Source organism: Dipodomys merriami, unplaced genomic scaffold (assembly GCF_024711535.1).
Source record: "Dipodomys merriami isolate MVZ:Mamm:240054 unplaced genomic scaffold, mDipMer1.0.p SCAF_28, whole genome shotgun sequence".
NCBI lineage: Eukaryota > Metazoa > Chordata > Mammalia > Rodentia > Heteromyidae > Dipodomys > Dipodomys merriami.
Genome location: NW_027204270.1, coordinates 19,461,224 through 19,481,129, shown reverse-complemented (window position 1 = coordinate 19,481,129; position 19,906 = coordinate 19,461,224). Strand labels below are relative to the sequence as shown.

The following is a 19,906-nucleotide window of genomic DNA, read 5'->3' as shown; positions in this document are numbered from 1 at the left end:
CTGGGCTCTGTCCCTCAGCTCTTCAGCTCAAGGCTAGCACTCCTAGCACTCTACCACTTGGGCAACAGTGCCACTTCTGGTTTTCTGGTGGTTAATTGGAGATAAGAGTTTCAAAGACGTCTGGGAAGGTGGCTCAGTGGTAGAGCACTTACCTTGCACGCCTGAAGCCCTGGGTTCGATTCCTCAGCATCACATAAGCAAAAAGAAAAAAGCCGGAAGTGGTGCTGTGGCTCAAGTGGTAGAGCGCTAGCCTTGAGTTGAAGAGCTGAGGGACAGTGCCCAGGCCCAGAGTTCAGGCCCCATGACCAGACCCCTCCCCCCCCCAAAAAAAAAAAAAAAAAAGAGAGAGAGAGAGAGAGTCTCAAAGATTTTCCTGCTCAGTCTGGCTTTGCACTGTGATCCTCAGATCTCAGCCTCCTGAGTAGCTAGAATTACAGGTGTGAGCCATCAGTGCACGGCTTGGTTTTTGAGTTTTAAGACACCCTGGTCTTTCAGAGTCAAGAGAACTTTTGTCACACATACAAAAAAGCAGCAAGGCTGGGAAGCTGGCTCAGTGGTAGAGTGCTTGCCTTGCATTCATGAGGCCCTGGGTTCAATTCCTCAACACCACATAAACAGGGGGAAAAAAGCCAGAAGTGGTGCTGTGGCTCAAGTGGTAGAGAGCTAGCCTTGAGCTGAAGAGCTGAGGGACAGTGCCCAGGCCCAGAGTTCAGGCTCCATGACCAGACCCCAAAAAGAAGCAACAGCATTCATGAAATTCTAACATACAGCAAAGGATTAACACCCTGATTTCAAGGAGTTTATTTTTCTATTTCTGAGCTTATAAAGAGAGTTCAAGCCCTATGACTACTTAAAAAAAAAATGAACTTTATAAAGATGCACAGTTCCCGGGCACTGGTGGCTCACACCTGTAATCCTAGCTAGCTACTCAGGAGGCTGAGATCTGAGGATCTCGGTTCAAAGCCAGCCCAGGCAGGAAAGACCGTGAGACTCCTAACTCCAGTAAACCACTAGAAAACCGGAAGTGGCGCTGTAGCTCAAGTGGTAGAACACTTGCCTTCAGCTGAAAAGCTGAGGGACAGCGCCCAGGCCCAGAGTTCAAACCCCGAGACTGACCAAAAAAAAATGCACAGTTTTTTTACAGGAAGGTCTTTTTTTAAAAAATGATTTTAGGTCTTCTGCCAGCTCTGTAGCTTGGATCTGCATAGTGTTAATTCCCAATCCTATGGCAAAAGATGTGGACAAATCTGTTTTTAAACATTGTAACTTTGAAACAGACTTTTCTTCCTGGAAGTAGAGTATTCAGTGTACCTTGCTTGTTTTGTTACAGGCAACAGAACATTGAGGAAAACATGACAATAGCTATGGAAGAGGCTCCAGAGAGCTTTGGCCAAGTAGTGATGCTTTACATTAACTGCAAAGTGAATGGACATCCTGTGAAAGCCTTTGTTGACTCAGGTGATGCTCCATCCTTGTGTATCCTGTGTCCTCTAACATCGTTACATGATATGGGAGAAAGGGAGACAAATAGTAAAGAACCATGTGGTTCTTTGGTCTGCCACAAGCATGGAAGTAATGGTTTGCTTGCCAGTCTTCTTATTGGTAATAGGTTTATTTCCTAAACCATTTCTTTTATGTTTATGCATTGTATTTTATTTTCTTACTTTCCTGATTTCTCAGGCATTTCTCTAAAAAAAAATTAAGACAGATCTGGGTAGGTGGGAGAAGAGGCAACGGCCTCTTGTCACCCTAGTTTGCTTACTTTAGGTTAGTAACTAACTAGGAGAAAGGAGGAAGGAAAGAGAATTGCCTTCCCACACATTCCTTTTCCTCTGACTCTGGAAAGTCTAATGAGTGAGATAAGTTCTGGACTTTATCGCTGAGATGAGATCTCAATAGGTGAGCTCAAGACCTGGCCCTTCCTTAAATGCAGGTGAACTTCAGAGAAAGAGCTTAGAAGGGGACACATTACTCTTGCCAAAGTAGACAGTATCATAATGGAAATACGAGGCTAGAGATATGCAGCAGCTGGTGTAAGGTGGGATGTAAAGCCATGGTGGTATGGGTTGAGCTCTTAAAAAGCACAAACCATTGAGGGCTTTGCAATACCTCAGAAGGTAAGTGATTTGAAGGTGAGAGTTGAGGAAGACTGAGGATAGAGACAGATCTGGAGCATTCTGGACCCATAAAGGCGTAGCTGTTAAATTACACATCCACCAAATGGAATGGAAGCAGAGATGTGGCCACATTCAAGTGGTAAGAAAGTGCTAATTGGGCCAATAGCTGTCGGGGGGAGGGTTCAGAAGTAGCAGACTGCAGAGACCTCAGTGAACTGTTTCTCAGCAGGGCTGGGTTAGAGTTTGAGAGCAGAAAGGAAGAAAGAAGAGTAACAGCAAAGTGTGCCCTGGTTTTAGGATTGTCAAGAAAAGTCTTCCATTGGTAAAGATGGAGAAATCCCAAGTAGGAAATACTAGGGTCGGAAGTCTTTTTTTTTGGTCCGGTGGTGGGGCCTGAACTCTGGGCCTGGGTGCTGTCCCTCAGCTCTTCAGCTCAAGGCTAGCGCTCTACCACTTGTGAGCCACAGCGCCACTTCTGGCTTTTTTTTTTCTGCTTATGTGGTGCTGAGGAATCGAACTCAGGGCCTCATGCATGCAAGGCAAGCGCTCTACCACTGAGCCACCTTCCCAGCCCGTCGGAAGTCTTTTATACCTTTGGCTCTCAGAAAGTTAGCATAGGGAGAATTCAGAGAGATGAAAATTGTAGGCAAAGATTAGAGAAAGAGAAGATCTTGTCTATTACAGCTGATTACATGGACCTGGGGGAATAGAAAACTGCCTAAATATTCCTAAATTTAGAAGGAAGTAGGACTGCTTATTGCCACGTTATTGTTGAGTCATCTGCTCTGGGGATTAATCTCAGTGAAAACTGCTCTGAGTGTGAATTGCTGCTTAGCATTGCTGCCAGGAGTCTCATCAGAGTCTCATCATCTTAACTTTTCTTTTGCTCAGTTGTGGGGCCTGAACTCTGAGCCTAGGTGCTGTCCCTAAGCTCGTCAGCTCACGGCTAGCCTACCGCTCTACCACTTGAGCCACAGCACTACTTCTGGCTTTTTCACTTATGTGGTACTGAGGAATCGAACCCAGGGCCTCATGCATGCAAGGCAAGCACTCTACCACTAAGTCACCTTCCCAGCATCTGAACTTTTAGGAGGTCCCTTCCAGGTAGTTCTGCTTTCTATTCCAGCTGCAAATGTTAGGCAGAGCACTGGTAAGGAAATGCAAGGTGAAGAGCTACCAGGTGCAAACAGGCTTCGTTCCAAATTCATTGCTGCTCTTTTAATTGCTGTATTTTGGATCTTGATACAGTGTGAATTGCATTTTTGTTATGTGATGGTTCTGTCTCCTTCCAGGTGCCCAGATGACTATTATGAGCCAGGCTTGCGCAGAAAGGTGTAATATAATGAGACTGGTGGACCGGCGGTGGGCAGGTATTGCCAAAGGAGTGGGCACCCAGAAGATTATTGGAAGGGTTCACCTAGGTGAGTGGAAGCCATTGGGAGTTGCCATCTAAGGGACAATGCCAAGGCTCTGAGTTAAAAAACAAAAACAAAAAAAAACAGTCTTAGACTTTCCTGTCAGGGCTAAATTTTTTTTGGGAGGTGGGGGGAGGTTGGTTGTGGGCTTGAACTCTGGGCTTGGGCACTGTCCCTGAGCTCTTCAGGTCAAGGCTAACATTCTACCACTTGAACAAGCCACAAAACCACTTCTGGTTTTCTGGTGGTTAATTGGAGATAAGAGTCTCACGGACTTTCCTGCCTGGTCTGGCTTTGAACCGCAATCCTCAGATCTCAGTCAGCCTCCTGAGTAGCTAAGATTACGGCATGAGCCTCCAGTGCCTGGCCCTCTGGTCTTATTTATTTGTTTGTTTGTTTGTTTGTTTTTGTCAGTCACAGGGCTTGACCTCTGGGCCTGGGCACTGTCCCTCAGCTCTTCAGCTCAAGGCTAGCACTCTGCTACTTGAGGCACAGTGCCACTTCCAGTTTTCTGATGGTTTATTGGAGATAAAGAGTCTCACAGGACAGGAGGCTAGGAATATGGCTTAGTGGTAGAGTGCTTGCCTAGCATGCATGAAGTGGCTTAGTGCTAGAGTGCCTAGCATGCATGAAGGTTCAATTCCTCAGTACCACATACACAGAAAAAGTCGGAAGTGGCACTGTGGCTTAAGTGGTAGCGTGCTATCCTTGTGCACAGGATGCTCAGGGACAGTGCCAAGGCCCTGAGTTCAAGTCCCAGGATTGGCAAAGAAAAAAAAAAGTTACACAGACTTTCCTGCCTGGCTGACTTTGAATGGTGATCCTCAAAATCTAAGCCTCCTAAATAGTTAGGAGCACCAGCACCCATCTCTCTGGGCTAAATTTTTGTTTTTTGTTTTTTTGGGGGGGTCCAGTTGTGGGGCCTGAACTCTGGGCCTGGACGCTGTCCCTCAGCTCTTCAGCTCAAGGCTAGCACTCTACCACTTGAGCCACAGCGCCACTTCCGGCTTGTTTCTTTCTGCTTATGTGGTACTGAGGAATCGAACCCAGGGCCTCATGCATGCAAGGCAAGCGCTCTACCACTGAGCCACCTTCCCAGCCCCTCTGGGCTATTTTTTAACTACAGTTTCTTCAGATCTCAGTCCCCTGAGTAGCTAGGATTTATAGGCATGAGCCCAATGCCTGGCACTAATTCACCTCTTTATCCCTTTTTCTTTACACTTTGTAGATCTCCTCTAACGGGGTATTTTGATGTATCTGGATGTGGATCTTGCATCTGTGTGGGTGATATTTGATAGCCTTTTCAATCTGGAAACTCTGGCCCTTCAGTTTCTGGGGATGAACCCTGGGTGGACCTAGGTACACATCAAGTACAGTCTTCCACTGAGCTGTCGCTCCTTTCCTTTTCCCTCTCAAAGGAAGGGTAAAGAGCACAGGAGTCAGTTAGGACCTCATGGTGTCTAGACAGACTAGCCTTCTGCTTTCACCATTTTGTCTCTAGTTGTACCATAAATTACATTCTTTATTTCTTTTGTCTCTTCCATCATTTTTGGTCTTAGGAATTTGTACCTTATGGGGGGAAAAACATGTGGCTGGGCACTGGTGGCTCATGCCTGTAATCCTAGGTACTCAGGAAGATCACATTCAAAGCCAGCCTAGGCAGAAATGTCTCTGTGACACTCTTTATTTCTAAAATAACCACCAGAAAACTGGAAGTAGAACTGTGGCTCAAAGTTGCCAAGCACTAGCATTGAGCAAAAAGGCTTAAGGACAGAGCCCAGGCCGAGTTCAAGCCCCATAACCAACAAAAAACAAGAGGTCTGGAAATACAGCTTAATGGTAGTGTAAGCACTGGATCCTATTTCCCGTACTGCAAAAACTACAAAAATCTTTATAACTTTTTAGGAATAAATATCCATGCATGTGTTTAGTTCTTAGTTTTTTGGGTTTTTTGTTTGGGGATTTTTGGTGCCAGTCCAGGGCCTGGGTCCTGTCTCTGAACTAGCTCTACCACTGGAGCCACAGCTTGACTTGTGGCTTTTTGGTACTTAATTGGATATAAGAGTCTCATGGACTATCTTGTCTGGGCTGGCTTTGAACCACAATCCTCAGATCTCAGCTTTTTGAGTAGCTAGGATTATAGGTGTGAGCCAATGGCAAACTATTTTTCAACCATGCTAGGGCTAGAACCCAGGATTTATGATGCTAGACAAGTACTGTACAACTCAGGTACATCTCTCTGATCCATGGTGAGTTCAGGTCTTCATTGGCTTTCAAACTGGTATTTTACTGTTTCAGTGTTTTGTTTTGTGTGGGGGGGGGGGGTCCCTGAACTTTTGCTCAAGGCTAGTGATAGCTTTCAAACTGGTCTTTTGACTGTTTTCGTGTGTGTGTGTGTGTGTGTGTGTGTGTGTGTGTGTGTGTGTGTGTGTGTGTGTGTGTGTGTGTGTGTGTGTGTGTGTGTGTGTGTGTGTGTGTGTGTGTGTGTGTGTGTGTGTGTGTGTGTGTGTGTGTGTTTGAACTCGGCTTTGGTGCTGTTTTGACTCTTTCAGGTGTGTGGGTGTGTGGTGTGTGTAGTGTGTACTCGGCCTTGGTGCTGTCCCTGAAAAGGCTAGTGATCTGCCTACTTGAGCCACATCTCTACTTCCAGTTTGACTGGTTTTTAGGTATCTAACCTACTAGTTTCTGAATTGAGATTTGGCTGTGATTGAGTGAAGGAAACCAGGGCTCAGGATGATGGGTTCACTTCCAGAGCCATGAGTAATCTGTTCTCTTCCTGTGTTTTAGCTCAGGTTCAGATTGAAGGAGATTTTCTTGCATGCTCCTTCTCTATACTGGAGGAACAGCCCATGGACATGCTTCTGGGACTGGACATGCTTAAACGGCATCAGGTGATTAAGAATTTTATTTTTTATATATCTGCTTTTGCTGTGTTACAATTACTACATTTCTGTTGGTGTTACATACAATGGAAAGCCAAGATGAATGACTTTTCAAACCTGTACAAGTGTCTTTAGTCGATTTTGTCATCATACAAAGATGGAGATGATGTGCCATTGAAAAATAGAATCTAAGGGCTGGGAAGGTGGCTCAGTGGTAGAGTGCTTGCCCTGTATGCATATGGCCCTGGGTTCGATTCCTCAGCACCACATAAGCAGAAAAGGCTGGAAGTGGCGCTGTGGCTCTAGTGGTAGAGAGCTCACCTTGAGCTGAAGAGCTGAGGGACAGTGCCCAGACCCTGAGTTCAAGCCCCAGGACCTGAAAAAAGGAATCAAGCAAGTTGAGTCAGTTTGCGGGCACTGAGTTCAAGCCCCAGTACAGCCAAAAGGAATAGGTATATAAGACCTGAATCCTATAATTATTGCCCTGTAGGAGTGAGGTTCGAAGCCAGGAAGGGCAGACAAATCTAGAAGATTCCACCTCTAGTTAGCAAAAATGCTGGATTGGATATATGGCTTGAGTGGTAAATACCGGCTGTGAGTAAGAAAGCTGAATAAGAGCACAAAGGCTGTGAGTTCACCCCAGTACCAGCACATACAAACCAAGAAAAAAAGTTGACAAGACTCCATGTTGAGCTGGGCCCAGTGGCCTACCTCTATCATCCCCAGCAACAGGGACAAGCAACAAGATTGCAGCCCAGGCAAGCCCAGACATAAATCAAGAATTCTACCTTGGCCAGGTGCTGGTAGCTCCCAGCTATAAGTCTAGCTACTCCCAGAGGCTAAGACCTGAGGATCATGATGTGAAGCCAGCCCAGACAGGAAAGTCCATGAGACTTATCTACAGTAAACCATTTAGAAAAAGCCAGAAGTGGCACTGTGGCTCAAGTGATAGTGCTAGCTTTGAGCACAGAAGAGATTCAGGGACAGTGCCCAGACCCTGAGTTCAAGTCCCAGGACCTGCAAAAAAAAAAAAAAATTCTACATTGAACACAGCTAGTTGAGAAAGGGGGTGATGCAGACATGGCTTAAGTTACGTTATTTTTCACAGGTAAGGCTTAAGTGTTTCTGGGGAATTGAACTCAGGGCTTTGTATTGCTAGGCTGATTCTCTTATCTGTAGAGTTACACCCCTGGCCCCCTTTTGTTTTTCTTCTTGTTTACTTTTCACATAGGGTATACTTAGATTATCCTAGACAGTGATCCACTTACATAAACTTCCCACAGGGGATGACAGGCTCTTGACACCATGTCCAGCTGTTGGTTGATAATGGAGTCTTATGTTTATTTGTAGGCTGGCCTCAAACTGTATTCCTCCTGATTTCTTCTCTGCCTTCCTAGTAGATAGGATTGAAACTTTTTGGATTTGGTGGGATTTGGGTTTTGTTTTTATTTTTTGGTGCTGATACCAGGGCTTAAAATCAAGTCCTTATATTTACCTTCTTTTTCACTCATGGCTATTGCCCAACTACTTGAGCCACATCTCCACTCCCAGCTTTTTTGCTAGTTAACGTGGAGAATTTGCCTAGCTTTTAACCTTGACTATTCAGATCTTAGCTTGAGTTTCAGTATTATAGCTAGCATCAAAAGGGTGACCCACCAGCTCCTGGAGTCAGCTTGTGGTTTTTGGTATTGATGTTAGTTTAGTAACTATTCAGCAAGTCTTAGATAGGTGGCAAACAGTAAGGACAAGGTACATTTGATTAAGGACTCCATCTCCACAAATACTTAGAAAGTATATTAATTTGTAGTGATATTTCTATACTGAAGCCTACGAATTTAAGATTCTCTGTGAGTGTACTTTTAAATACCAGATCATGATTTTTCTGTATTCTTCTTTCTAAGTGTTCCATTGACCTCAAGAAAAATGTCCTGGTGATTGGCACCACAGGCTCACAGACTACCTTCCTTCCTGAGGGAGAACTACCAGAGTGCGCACGCTTGGCATATGGAGCTGGGCGAGAGGATGTGCGGCCAGAGGAGATTGCAGACCGAGAGTTAGCAGAAGCCATTCAGAAGTCAGCAGAGGAAGCAGCAGGTATTTGGAATGGCCAGCCCCTTGAATAATGTTTGTGTTACCAGAGAGGGAAAGGACCCTTCTAGTCAGTAATGTATCATTCTCAGTAATAGATAAGGCTTTTGTTTGTCATTTTTCTTTCTCCTCTCATCACTTAATACTCAATGTCAACATTTCAAAAAGCAGCAGTCCATTGCTATGACCAGGATAGATGGTGGTATCCCTTTCTTGGGTTTCCTCAGACTCGTGTTTTTCCCCACAGGAAGTTAGAACAGTAAGCAGACACTTCTGAGTTCAGCAGTTATTTCCCTGAAAATAGCTTTTCATTTTTGTGAACCCATTCATGCTGAAGTGTACCTTGTCACTGGCTAAGCAGTGCTGGCTGTTATAAATTTGGTGAAAGTGCTGTTGCCCCAAAGGGGGAAGAGCCAGCAATAAGAGGCATACTTGGAGGTAGGGACCAGTGAATTCTGAAGATCGAGATTCTAAGCTAGCCTGGGCAGGAAAGTCCATGAGACTCTTAACTCTAATTAACCTCCCCTCAAAAAGCCGCAACTGTAGCACTGGCCTTGAGCAAATAAAACTCAGGGACAGTGTCCAGGCCCTGAGCTCAAACCCAGGACTGGCATGGTATACACACACACACAATGAAAAGATGTATTGAACATGGTGAGATGTAGATTTAGATTGCAATACTGACTTTGGGCCATGGAACAGTGTCAGGTAAGTCCCAAATCTAAAGACAGGGCCAAATCTCTGGGTAAAATGGCCTAGCACACTTGTGTTGGAATCCTGTTACAGAACAGTGACTGAAATGCATTTTCTTTTTTCTTTTTTTTTTTGGGTCCAGTCGTGGGGCCTGAACTCTGGGCCTGGGCACTGTCCCTCAGCTTTTCAGCTCAAGGCAAGCACTCTACCACTGAGCCACCTTCCCAGCCCCCTGAAATGCATTTTCTAAAGCTGAAAAGAAATAACTTTTTTTAAGTTTGAGTAATTTTAAAGTCTTGAGCCAGGCTTATTATTCATCAATATGACTAAGCTCACATATTGCTTTTTATGAACAATAAAATATATCAGAGTTACAAGTTTAGGGAACAGCTTTTTCCTAAAGACAAAAGAGACAATAAACTTGAAAAATAAGCAGCCAGGCTAGGTGTGAGTCGTGGTTGTAATTCCAGAAGAGCGTTTGAGGCCAGCCTGGGCAAAGCTAATGAGACCCTATCTCAACCACTAGGTGGATATTGTGGTGCGTGACCCATCCCAGATACATGGAAGCATAAATAGGATCACATGGAAGCATAAATAGGATCACAATCTAGCCTGGCCTGGCCAAAAACTTTGAGACCCTGTCTCCCAAAAATAAAAAAAGACTAGGGCCAGGCTAAAGTAGTAGACTCTCTATTAGCAAGCATGAGGCCCTGAGTTCAAACCCCCTGAACAGTAAATAGGAATGAATATAGCAAGTAAATAATAAGCAAGCCAGCCAAGCAGACTTTACTGGAAAACATTCCTGTGAACAGTGCACAGGGTGGCCTGACAGAATCTGTCACCTTTTGATCTAGTTTTACATATAAAGTGGAGTTTTGGTTGCAACTATACTGTTTTGAAAGAAGGGAAGAACTTTGAACTGCCAACAGTCATTTTAATCTTCCCAGCCATGTAAGCTTGCTTGAGTTTGACACACCCACTCACCACATTGCGGATAACTTGTCAGTTTAGTCATAGTGTCGTGTACTAATCTTGTGTGTGCAGCTTTTCAAAGTTCTTTTCTTTTCTTTCCTTCCCCAGTCTTGGTATTACTACTGGAGAAACATCAGCTGGTAGTAGCCATGACTTTTTAAACCTATTATTCACAACTGTCTTTGTAGGACAGTGACTTTATTTTGTTTGTTTCTTTTTTTTCTTTTTCTTTTTGCCAGTCCTGGGGCTTGAACTCTGGGCCTGGACACTGTCCCTGAGCTTCTTTTGCTCAAGGCTAGCACTACAGTGCCACTTCCAGCTTTTTCTGTGCATGTGGTATTGAGGAACCGAACCTAGGGCTTCATGCATGCTAGGCAAGCACTCTACCACTAAGCCACATTCCCAGCTCTCCCTGAAACTTTTTTCTCCAATAAACCACCAGAAAACTGGAAGTGGCACCATGGCTCACGTGGTAGTGCGCCCCATGAACAAGGGGAAAAAAATCAAAATGTCACATGGTAGACAAAAGCATTTTGGAGAGCTTTTTCTTTGGTAACTATATCACATTTGAGTATGTTTATCTCTTCTATTCATTGACAAATAATTTAGAGTACTTTGAGTATGTTTATCTCTTGATTCATTGACAAATAATTTAGAGTACTGGCTATATCTGGTATATTTCTAAAAGCTGATCAAAAAGAAGGTAAGGATACAATTTAATCAAAATTTTTTTTATTTTCCTGTAAAAATGAGTCTTGATTCAGGTAGGATGTCTAAAATCACGGCACTAGGGGCTGGGAAGGTGGCTCAGTGGTAGAGCACTTGCCTTGCATGCCTGAGGCCCTGGGTTTGATTCCTCAGCACCACATAAGCCAAAAAAAAAAGCCGGGAATGGCGCTGTGGCTCAAGTGGTAGAGCGCTAGCCTTGAGCTGAAGAGCTGAGGGACAACGCCCAGGCCCAGAGTTCAGGCCCCACGACTGGACCCCCCCCCCCCAAAAAAAAAAAAAAAAAAGGAATATAATCACAGCACTGGAGAATCACAAACAAGGGAATCAGAGTTGAAAGCCACTCTGGGCTCAGTGGAGAGAATGTTTTATAAAAAAAACAACAGTGAATCTCAACTGAGCAAATTAGGAAGTGATTGTTACACATGTTTATTAACCTTTATAAGATTTATTTTTTCACAGTTTTGACAGATTGACTCTTTTCCTGTCCTATGTTTTTGCTTATAAATTATATGTATAGTGTGTTGAAGTTAATTTCTTTCCAAATTCAATATCAAACTAGAATTGAGTATGAATGTGCACGTCTGTAATTCCAAGATCTTTATGGGCTGGAGTGAAAGACCAGCCTGCATTTGTGAAGTCCTGAATGGGGGGGGAGTGGGGAGGCTGTTGGAGCTGACAGACACATTGTTTTACATATGGTGAGAGAATTGAAGCAACAGCACATCTTTGGGTTTCCAAAGGTTAGATGCATCCCAGCGTTGACTTTGTGGTTCCTGGCGAAGGAGTGAAGACTATAACCCTGCATGCTGTGTGGTTTGCATTGTTAACCCGAGTTTGCTTGTCTGTTTCCTAACCCAAACAGAGCGTCCGAAGCCATGATGCATGTAGTGTGTGTGTGCTGCAGCTGGAGTGGGCCCCAGACCAGGTATTTATAGACACCATCCCATTTGTCGCCTGTGATTTCAAGTCTATCTGGAGCATTTTGGAAGTTAGTCTCCACTGTTCAATCTGGTTACAACTAGCCTTGCACATATGTTTGAATGTATGTTGGCATGTATGCATACATAAGCATAAATTGCTTTTTAAATTTTTGTTGTTGTTGTTGTTGTTACTAGAATAGTGGGAGGGAGGTGTCCTTTGTACAACTTCTACATCTCACTGTCGTGAGTAGCATAGCAAGGGTGTTGGTGTCACAGCACCTGGTCAATGACGACTATGCTTTTATGGATTCCATGAGACCCTTGCCTCTGAAAAGCAGAAAGCTCTTTTTTCATAGCATTGCACATGACTACCTGGAATTAAAGGGCAGAAATTTTCATTCTTTTGAAGTGAAAACTTAAGCCTGATGCCTTATCCAGGATAACAGAGTCACTTACATAGGCAGGCCCAGTATGGTAATACACTACTACAATCCCAGCATTCTAGGTGCTAAGGCAGAGGAATCAAAGACCAGTTCTGAGGATGTAGTCCAGTGGTAGAGAATTTGTCTGGCAAAGCTCTGAGTTCAGTCCCTAGCATTGTAAGAAAGTTAAAGACTGGCCTGGACTACATAGCAAGACCATGCCTCTAAAGTAATTCAGGGTACAAAGTAGATGAGACTTTATATTTTCCCATTAACCTATGATGTAAATAAGTAAGAAGATCAGTGTGTCAGCATGAGAAATTAGGAAGAAAGGTGATCTTTCAATGAACTGAGAACTTGAGGGGTTTGGAGACTGGTTATAATTTGTAATCTCCTCTCTGTTCCTTTCCCTCTCTCACTTTCTCCCCCTCTCCCTTCATGTCTCCCTCCCTTTTCCTCCCTCTTCCTTTTACTTTTCCCTTTTCTCCTCCCACCTCCACCTCCCTGTAACAGGTTAAAAGTAGGCACAATTTAATCTTAATACCCATTTCCTCCTCTTCTCCTAATCATCCTATAGTACTGACCCAGTCCTCTCCTACAGTTAGAGTGGGGCCAGTGGACCTGGCTGTCTCAGCCTCAGGAGGACTGCACACTGCTCTCGTAGTGAGTAGAGAGTCTACCGGCTGTGCCACACACACATTACATACATGCTTGTCTGTGACTGGCATGCCTGGGCCACAGTGCTGTTTTCTGTTAACAACAGTTCAAAGTTACAGAGTTAACCTATCAATTAGATTGATAAACTAATACCTTTCTAGATCCAAGTGGGTATTGTTTAAACTGAGACAAGTACTATTTCCCTTTTTACCACTAAATTGTAAGATAACACTATTTCCTAAGAAATTGAGGACTTTCTCACAGTGCTTGATTTTGAACTGTTAACCAGTGTCTGGCTAGAATATTTTAAGACATTTAAATCATAGGTGCATTACTTCATGACTTCTTAAGTGAAGGTCAAACTCTTACTTTGGACATCATAACATTTGAGTTGCCCTTAAGCCTGATTGTGTAATGTGATGGGCCTTGTTAGCAGCCATTTGACTTGTAGTTTAAAGCATGACGTTGCAATATGTGGTAGGAAGGTGGTTGTGATTACATTTGTTTGATCTTCAGCTTTACTTTTGTTGTCTGACTTAAGATGATCACATAGTTTGACTACACTTTTTTGGGAAGTGTGAGTAGCAATACAATTTAATGTTTACTTCTCTATCTTCTGGAAGTCTCCAAATTTTTTTCTCTTTATAACTGTCACTTCTGAATATATTAAGCAGTGTTCACATTTGAAGCACTCATTTTTGTGAGACTTGCTCAGCTGCAAATATTCTCAGAGTTTACAATATGTTCAAGGAGGCTGTTAATGTAGCTTAGTGGTAGAGTGCTTGCCTACCAGGCGTGAAGCCCTGTGTTTGATTCCTCAGAATCACATAAACAGAAAAAGCAGAAAAAAAAAAAGAAGTGCCGCTGTGATGCAAATCGTAGAGTGCTAGCCTTGAGCAAAAGAAGATCAGGGGCAGTGCCCAGGACTGGCAAAAAAAAAAGAGAGAGAGAGAGAAAATACCTGAGGAACTTAGGGGAAATGCAAACTCCTGAATTGGCTTCAAGGATGGCACCTCAGAACTCAAATGCTCACCAAGGCATCTCAGGTGTCTTAGGGCAAGTGGTAGAATAAACACACTTGAAGAAGCTATTCCTGAGTTTTCGATTCATTGAAGACAAAGATGCCTATGTAGCGTCACTGGTCCCAGTACTCAGGAGGTTGAGGCAGGAGGATCTAGAGTTCCAGGCCAGCCTGGAATTCACAGAGACATCTGTCTGAAAAGAACAACAAAAGCAATGCACAAGCCAAGTGTCCTTCAGTCCTGAGTACCATCACTGTAAAGCCATTCTGTAAAGGCTTACTTAAACAGTCACATTGAACTACAATAAAAATAAACAAGTTTATTAAGAATATGCCTACTTCTTACTCTGCTTCTATGATTTTAAGTTGTTTATTATAGAACTTTTGTCTTAAGCTTGAGGTCCTAAATTCAGTCCTCAGTGCTGGGAAAAAAATTGTCCAGCACAGATACTTGTATATATTTCAAACTCAACATGAATAAGAGAAACCTGAGTTTTAAGAACCTGAGTTGGAATCTCCTGTTTAGATTTGTATCCTCTGGTAACATAATGGCCTTTATTACCTGCTTATTAATCTCTTTCTTTCCATTTTGTTAACAGAAAAAAGTGGTAAAGAATCTACCTCACTGGGAATGTCATCGTTACCAACTTCAGATGGATTTAACCATCCAGCTCATTCTTTGGGACAGAGTCCTGAGATTGATAGTCCTCCGAGTCTTGCTCGCTCTGTCTCTGCTTCAGTCTGCCCTATCAAGCCCAGTGACCCAGATAGCATTGAAACTACAGCTGTGAAGGCTGTGAAGGCTTCAGCTGAGTTCCACATGAATTCTAAAGAGAAAGACACTCTTTCTCCACAGGATCTTCCTGACTTCGCTCCCTCAGCAGACCAGACTCCAGTTATGCCTTTGCATAATTCATCTGAAGAAGCAGTCATTACAGATACTCTGCAGAAATCTGAAAAAAACACCCAGGGCCTCGAATTTTATCTCCACACAAGACAGGAAGCTAGTTTATCTGTCACAACTACTACCATGCATGAATCACTGACATTTGTAGGTGAAAAGAATTGGCACCCAGAAAATCAGAGCCTGAGTCAAATGAATGGCCTTCAGCAGCACCACAAGCCAGGGAGTGAACAGCATGAGGTGGCACAGCAGAGAGCTCCATGGGACAGAGGACACCTCTGTGACATGGGGGACCTTGAGCTTCATGAGGAAAGACAAGACCAGCCAAAATTTGCTGATACAGAAGCTGCAATGAAAGAAGATGGGCATCAAGAGAGTGTCCTTCCAGGTGCAGGATGCTTTAGCTGCTCTGATGCAGACATTCTAATGGAAGTAGATGTTGTTGAACAGTCCCTAACTACTGTGCTTGATTCAGCAGGCCATGTGAGCACCAGGATCAAGAACACCGACGTATCGGATCTTGCCTCAGATAGTCTTTCAATGGAAGTAGAACCATCAAAACAAGACTCCTCAGAAAGTTTCAGTGATTCCATCTGCACTCAGCATTTGCAGCCAGCTGGAATTAATGTTGAAATGTCTGGAACAAATAAAGAATATGGCAATTACTCCCCCTCTTTAAGTTGTCAGCCCTCCATGGAATCAGAAGAATCTTGTTCATCTGTAACAGCAGCCTTGAAAGAACTTCATGAACTTTTGGTCATCAGTAGTAAGCCAGCCTCAGAAAATGCATCTGAGGAAACTACCTGCCAATCAGAAACAGTAGCTGAGCGCCAAACAAGTATTGAGGATCTATCAGAAAAGTGGATCCAGTGTGAGCATCTGACCCACTGTGACCAGTGTCCTCAAGTCTCCTGTCACCAGGCCAGTTCTGGTGGCCTATCAGTGAAGACAGGAAACTTAGGCTTAGAAGATGGAGAAAATACTTGCTTTGGAGGTCCAGGTGGCGATCAGTCAGCTGACAAGGAGGGGGTCCCCAGGTCTAGGGGGTCAATAAGCGAGAGGAGTTCTGATACTGTAACTTCAACTAAATCATCTAACCAATTACTCTGCACCTTAAGTATTGTCCCTGGTGAAGGGGGTGCACTCAGTCAGACTTCTGAGCAAACTAAGTCTTTGCCCTCGGGTTTCATACTGGTTAAGGACTTGGGTCAGGGTAGACATAATCCAGCAACAGCCAGGCCTGAAACTGGAGAAAACATCTCTCCTGAAGCTACAAGGTCATTTCTTGAATTGGAACCACCTACCAGCCAGCCACCATCAAGTCCCTCTACTCTTCCACCATTCATCTTTCCTGCTGCAGATATTGACCGGATTCTCCGTGCAGGCTTTACTTTGCAGGAAGCACTTGGGGCTTTACATCGAGTTGGTGGAAATGCAGACCTTGCACTTCTTGTTTTGCTAGCAAAGAACATTGTAGTTCCTACATAACTATGGGAAATGGGCTAGACCGTACTTCATTCCCTTACACAAACAAAGCTCTATATACACACATACACACTCACCACATACACAGTATATGTAGAAACCTGCAAGCAGAATGTTGAGCCAGACTTTTTTTTTTTTTAAGATTTTTTTTTTCCGGCCAAAGTAATTTATGATCTCTTGTCTGATGATTTTTTTGTCTATTCTACTTGTTAAGATTTGGGCCTTTTTAAATGTATTGGCAGTTATGTGCATACAAAAGCTTTTTATTCTCATTAAGATGATGTATTCTGGAATAAAATGAATGGTTTTGTGTATAGTATACCATTTTAGAATGAGAGTGAATGCTTTGAAAAGCATGAGAAATTATGAAAACTCCTACAACCCATGCAGCTAGAAACAGATCCAACTTCCACACTGGCTGTGTGTGTGTGCTGTTGACAGGGTACAGTTGATTGACTCAGTTAAACTGTCAGTTTAGAAACTTAAACAATCGTTTGGTGTTTGAAATTAATACCCAGTGTCTGTGTATGATGATTCACCAGTTATAACAGGAAATGGAAGATAATTCAATAACTCCTAGAGTCCTATGTTTTTATTTTGTGTGCTCAGGGTTTGATATTTTAATAGGGTGAGCGGGAGGGCTCAAAATTCCTCCTATATGGGGGGTCACAGGCTGCTGTGTGGATGGATGGCTAAAAATCTTTCTTAACATTGGGTGGGGTATATTATAGGGGAATTAACAGTGAAAAAGTGGTGCTACCCAGATTTAAAAGGGAACAGGGATAAAAAAAAATTGCATTTAAATGTCAAGGACTGGGTAAAATATAATAGCCTAAATAAACACTGGAATTTGCTTGAGATTGGGTTTGCTAGCCTCTCACCAATAACACCTCAATACTATATGACTGATGACAAAGGGAAGTTCAGCTATAGGTTGATTACCAACAGCTGATCTCCTTTTTGACTCAACCTTTCCTAGGAAAATGATCAAGGGCTTGGTGTGTGGATCAAGTGGTATAATAGCCCCTTGCCTTGCATGCTCAAGGCCCTGAGTTCAAACATGAGTATCATCCTCCCAACCCCAAAGAAGTTCTTCCTTCTGAAGAAATTTTGTTTGAGCTATGATCAGAGGTAAATAGTGAAGTGTGATATCCATCACCATTCATCTTGGTGCTTGGGACATGGGCTGTTCAGCAAGTGTCCTTCATGGCAGTGGAAATAGTCAAGCAAGTTCCGAGTCAAGTGGCCTTTGTAGAGTTCTCCCTTTCTTTCCTCAGGAGTTTCTTTTAAGCAAGATGCATATTTGTATTTCCCATGTCTGGTTAGGGTGGGGCATACTATATAGGTGTATGTATTGTGGCCTTTTTAAATGTAAGGACTAGCCCTTGGAAGTCATTGTCCTGTGGGCCCCACTGTGCAATAATCCTGCTAGATAGGTTTTGGGTAATTCTTTCCTGGAAAATAAACTCTTAGGGACCTAGCAGGATTCTGGAATCTTGCTTTTCTTGAGAAGGATAATTCTTGGTTCCAAGTTATCATTTTCACCATGTTTGAAATAGAAGCTTTGAAAGAGTGATCTCTGACCTTAGTGCTAAATGATATTGTCTGAAGTCTCATTTTCTGAAAGTTGGTTCTTCCTAGTCAAAATCCAAGTCGTCTAACACAATTAAATGGAGGCTTGTATCTCAGGAGTTGTTTCTTTGGAACTTTACTGTGGGACACTTGTCTATCCCAGTTTCTTTTTTCCTTCCTTCCTTCCTTCCTCCCTCCCTCCCTCCCTTCCTTCCTTCCTTCCTTCCTTCCTTCCTTCCTTTTGTATTGCTTGTGTGTGAAAACAGCAGCAGCATGGCAAGTCGCTTAGATTCATCATCATGATCCTTTCTCAAGTTACAGAATGGGTTGACAAGAGTTCAGTTTACTGCTTTCCAGAGGGCTCTCAGAACAGATTGGTCAGTCTGTCTTTAGGATATCTTTTTAGACAGCCTTGTGTTACTGCCTGTCCTACACCAAAGATGAAAAAATGCACAAATCATAGGATTTGTCTGCCAGTTTTTAGAACTGTGATTGTAGTTAACTAGTTGGTGCTTGTGATTGAAGTGAAATCCAGCAGCAGTACAGTGGGAGCTTGAATTTGCTTTAGGGGCGATGATTTGGGAGTGTATTTTAAGCTTACTACTGCTCTCTGGGTGGGATGGATGGAGGAATCTCACCCAAGGTTCTTCCCCAAAGGCCTTCTGTGTGAACAGACCAAACTCTGCCACTGTTCAGCAGATGTCACTAGATTTTTACAATGTGCAAGTTTGGGGCAGTCCCAGGTAGAGTATCTAATATCAGTCTGGCAAAAACCTCTGTACAATAGCTTTTCTCATATATATACACACACATATATATATACATATATATAATGTATGTATATATATATACACATATATATATGAGAAAATTGAATAAGCCTAGAGTTCTTGTTAAGAATGCTTTGAGCTTACACTTACCTACCAAATATCTTGTCCCTTTTGATCTTTTTTTATTGAACCTATAATTGCTTTTGATTTCTTAAATGTTTCCAGCACATATTTTAAAAAGTAGTTAATTGTTAGCATTCTGAATGACAAATTGAGCAGTTCTAGAATGCAAAGTACATTAAAGAAGATTACACTAGGTAGGTGAACAGCTTTTATCCTGTGTTTAACACTTTATGATTCTGGAAGTGCAGAAATTTTCGTCAGCTTCTAAGAAGATCAGGTTGTGAACCTGCCTGGTTGTCCACAGAACATAACCAGCAAGGGTGAGTTGTCCTGGACAGCTCCTTTTCCGTAGCCAGCCACAGGCAGCTGGTGAATAGCTTGTCTTCAGGGATGTCTGTTTATTCACCAAAGAGGATTTTCCTGTAAAATGTGTACTATATCCTTAAATTGCGTCCTGTGTAGAGAAGGTGACGTCAACCATTCCTAAGCTGTAGATTTTTGCTTTTTGACTGTTAAAATCATTTCCAGTTATAACTATGGAGGCCTCAAGATATCTAGCCAGAAGCTTCCAGCCAGCAGGATGTGCTTCATCTAATAGAAAGATGATCAGTTACTTGGCAAGGGAAGTTGAGATGGTGAGTGAGTGTGTGTGTGTGTGAGGGTGTGTGTGCATGTGCGTGTGCCCATGCGTAAGCTAGCTTCTGTACCCATGTTCTCCAGAGCTCCTTGCCTCTATGTACAAGCTGGAGATATAACCCTGTGGCTTTCCCCAAGCACCCCCCTAGCACCAGATGCCTAGGAATGAGATTTGAGACTGTCACTGTTCTTATGATAACCAGTGAACATGGAGTCTGATGGTTCTTAAACCTTTCTATCTAGTGAAAGCTATAAAAATTTATTTGGTTGACTCTTCAGCTCCTGTCTGTACATATCACATGCATCTGGTGATGAATAGCCTAGAGTTCATTCTCCCAAGGCTCAAAAACAAGAGGTTTGTTCTACCTATATTCCTTTTTTTTTTTTATTTGGGCGGGGGAGTCCGGTCGTGGGGCCTGAACTCTGGGCCTGGGCACTGTCCCTCACCTCTTCAGCTCAAGGCTAGTGCTCTACCACTTGAGCCACAGCACCACTTTTGG

At 43.2% G+C, this 19,906-nt stretch overlaps 1 protein-coding gene across 4 annotated transcripts in view; it reads left to right on the top strand.

Annotated features, from left to right (window-relative positions):
• LOC138838410 (protein DDI1 homolog 2) overlaps nucleotides 1-16,878 on the top strand; it is a 41,733-nt gene extending 24,855 nt beyond the window's left edge. The window contains exons 5-9 of one of the 4 annotated variants that reach the window (XM_070037881.1): nucleotides 1,331-1,458; nucleotides 3,410-3,538; nucleotides 6,320-6,423; nucleotides 8,316-8,508; nucleotides 14,516-16,878. In XM_070037881.1, the coding sequence (XP_069893982.1) occupies nucleotides 1,331-1,458; nucleotides 3,410-3,538; nucleotides 6,320-6,423; nucleotides 8,316-8,508; nucleotides 14,516-16,308 (2,347 nt within the window). In that variant the 3' untranslated portion in view covers nucleotides 16,309-16,878. Of the gene's footprint in view, nucleotides 1-1,330; nucleotides 1,459-3,409; nucleotides 3,539-6,319; nucleotides 6,424-8,315; nucleotides 8,538-11,758; nucleotides 11,822-14,515 lie in introns of those variants that run through there. The other 3 variants (XM_070037884.1, XM_070037883.1, XM_070037882.1) reach the window with 3 other exon arrangements.
• Nucleotides 16,879-19,906: the final 3,028 nt, after the last annotated feature.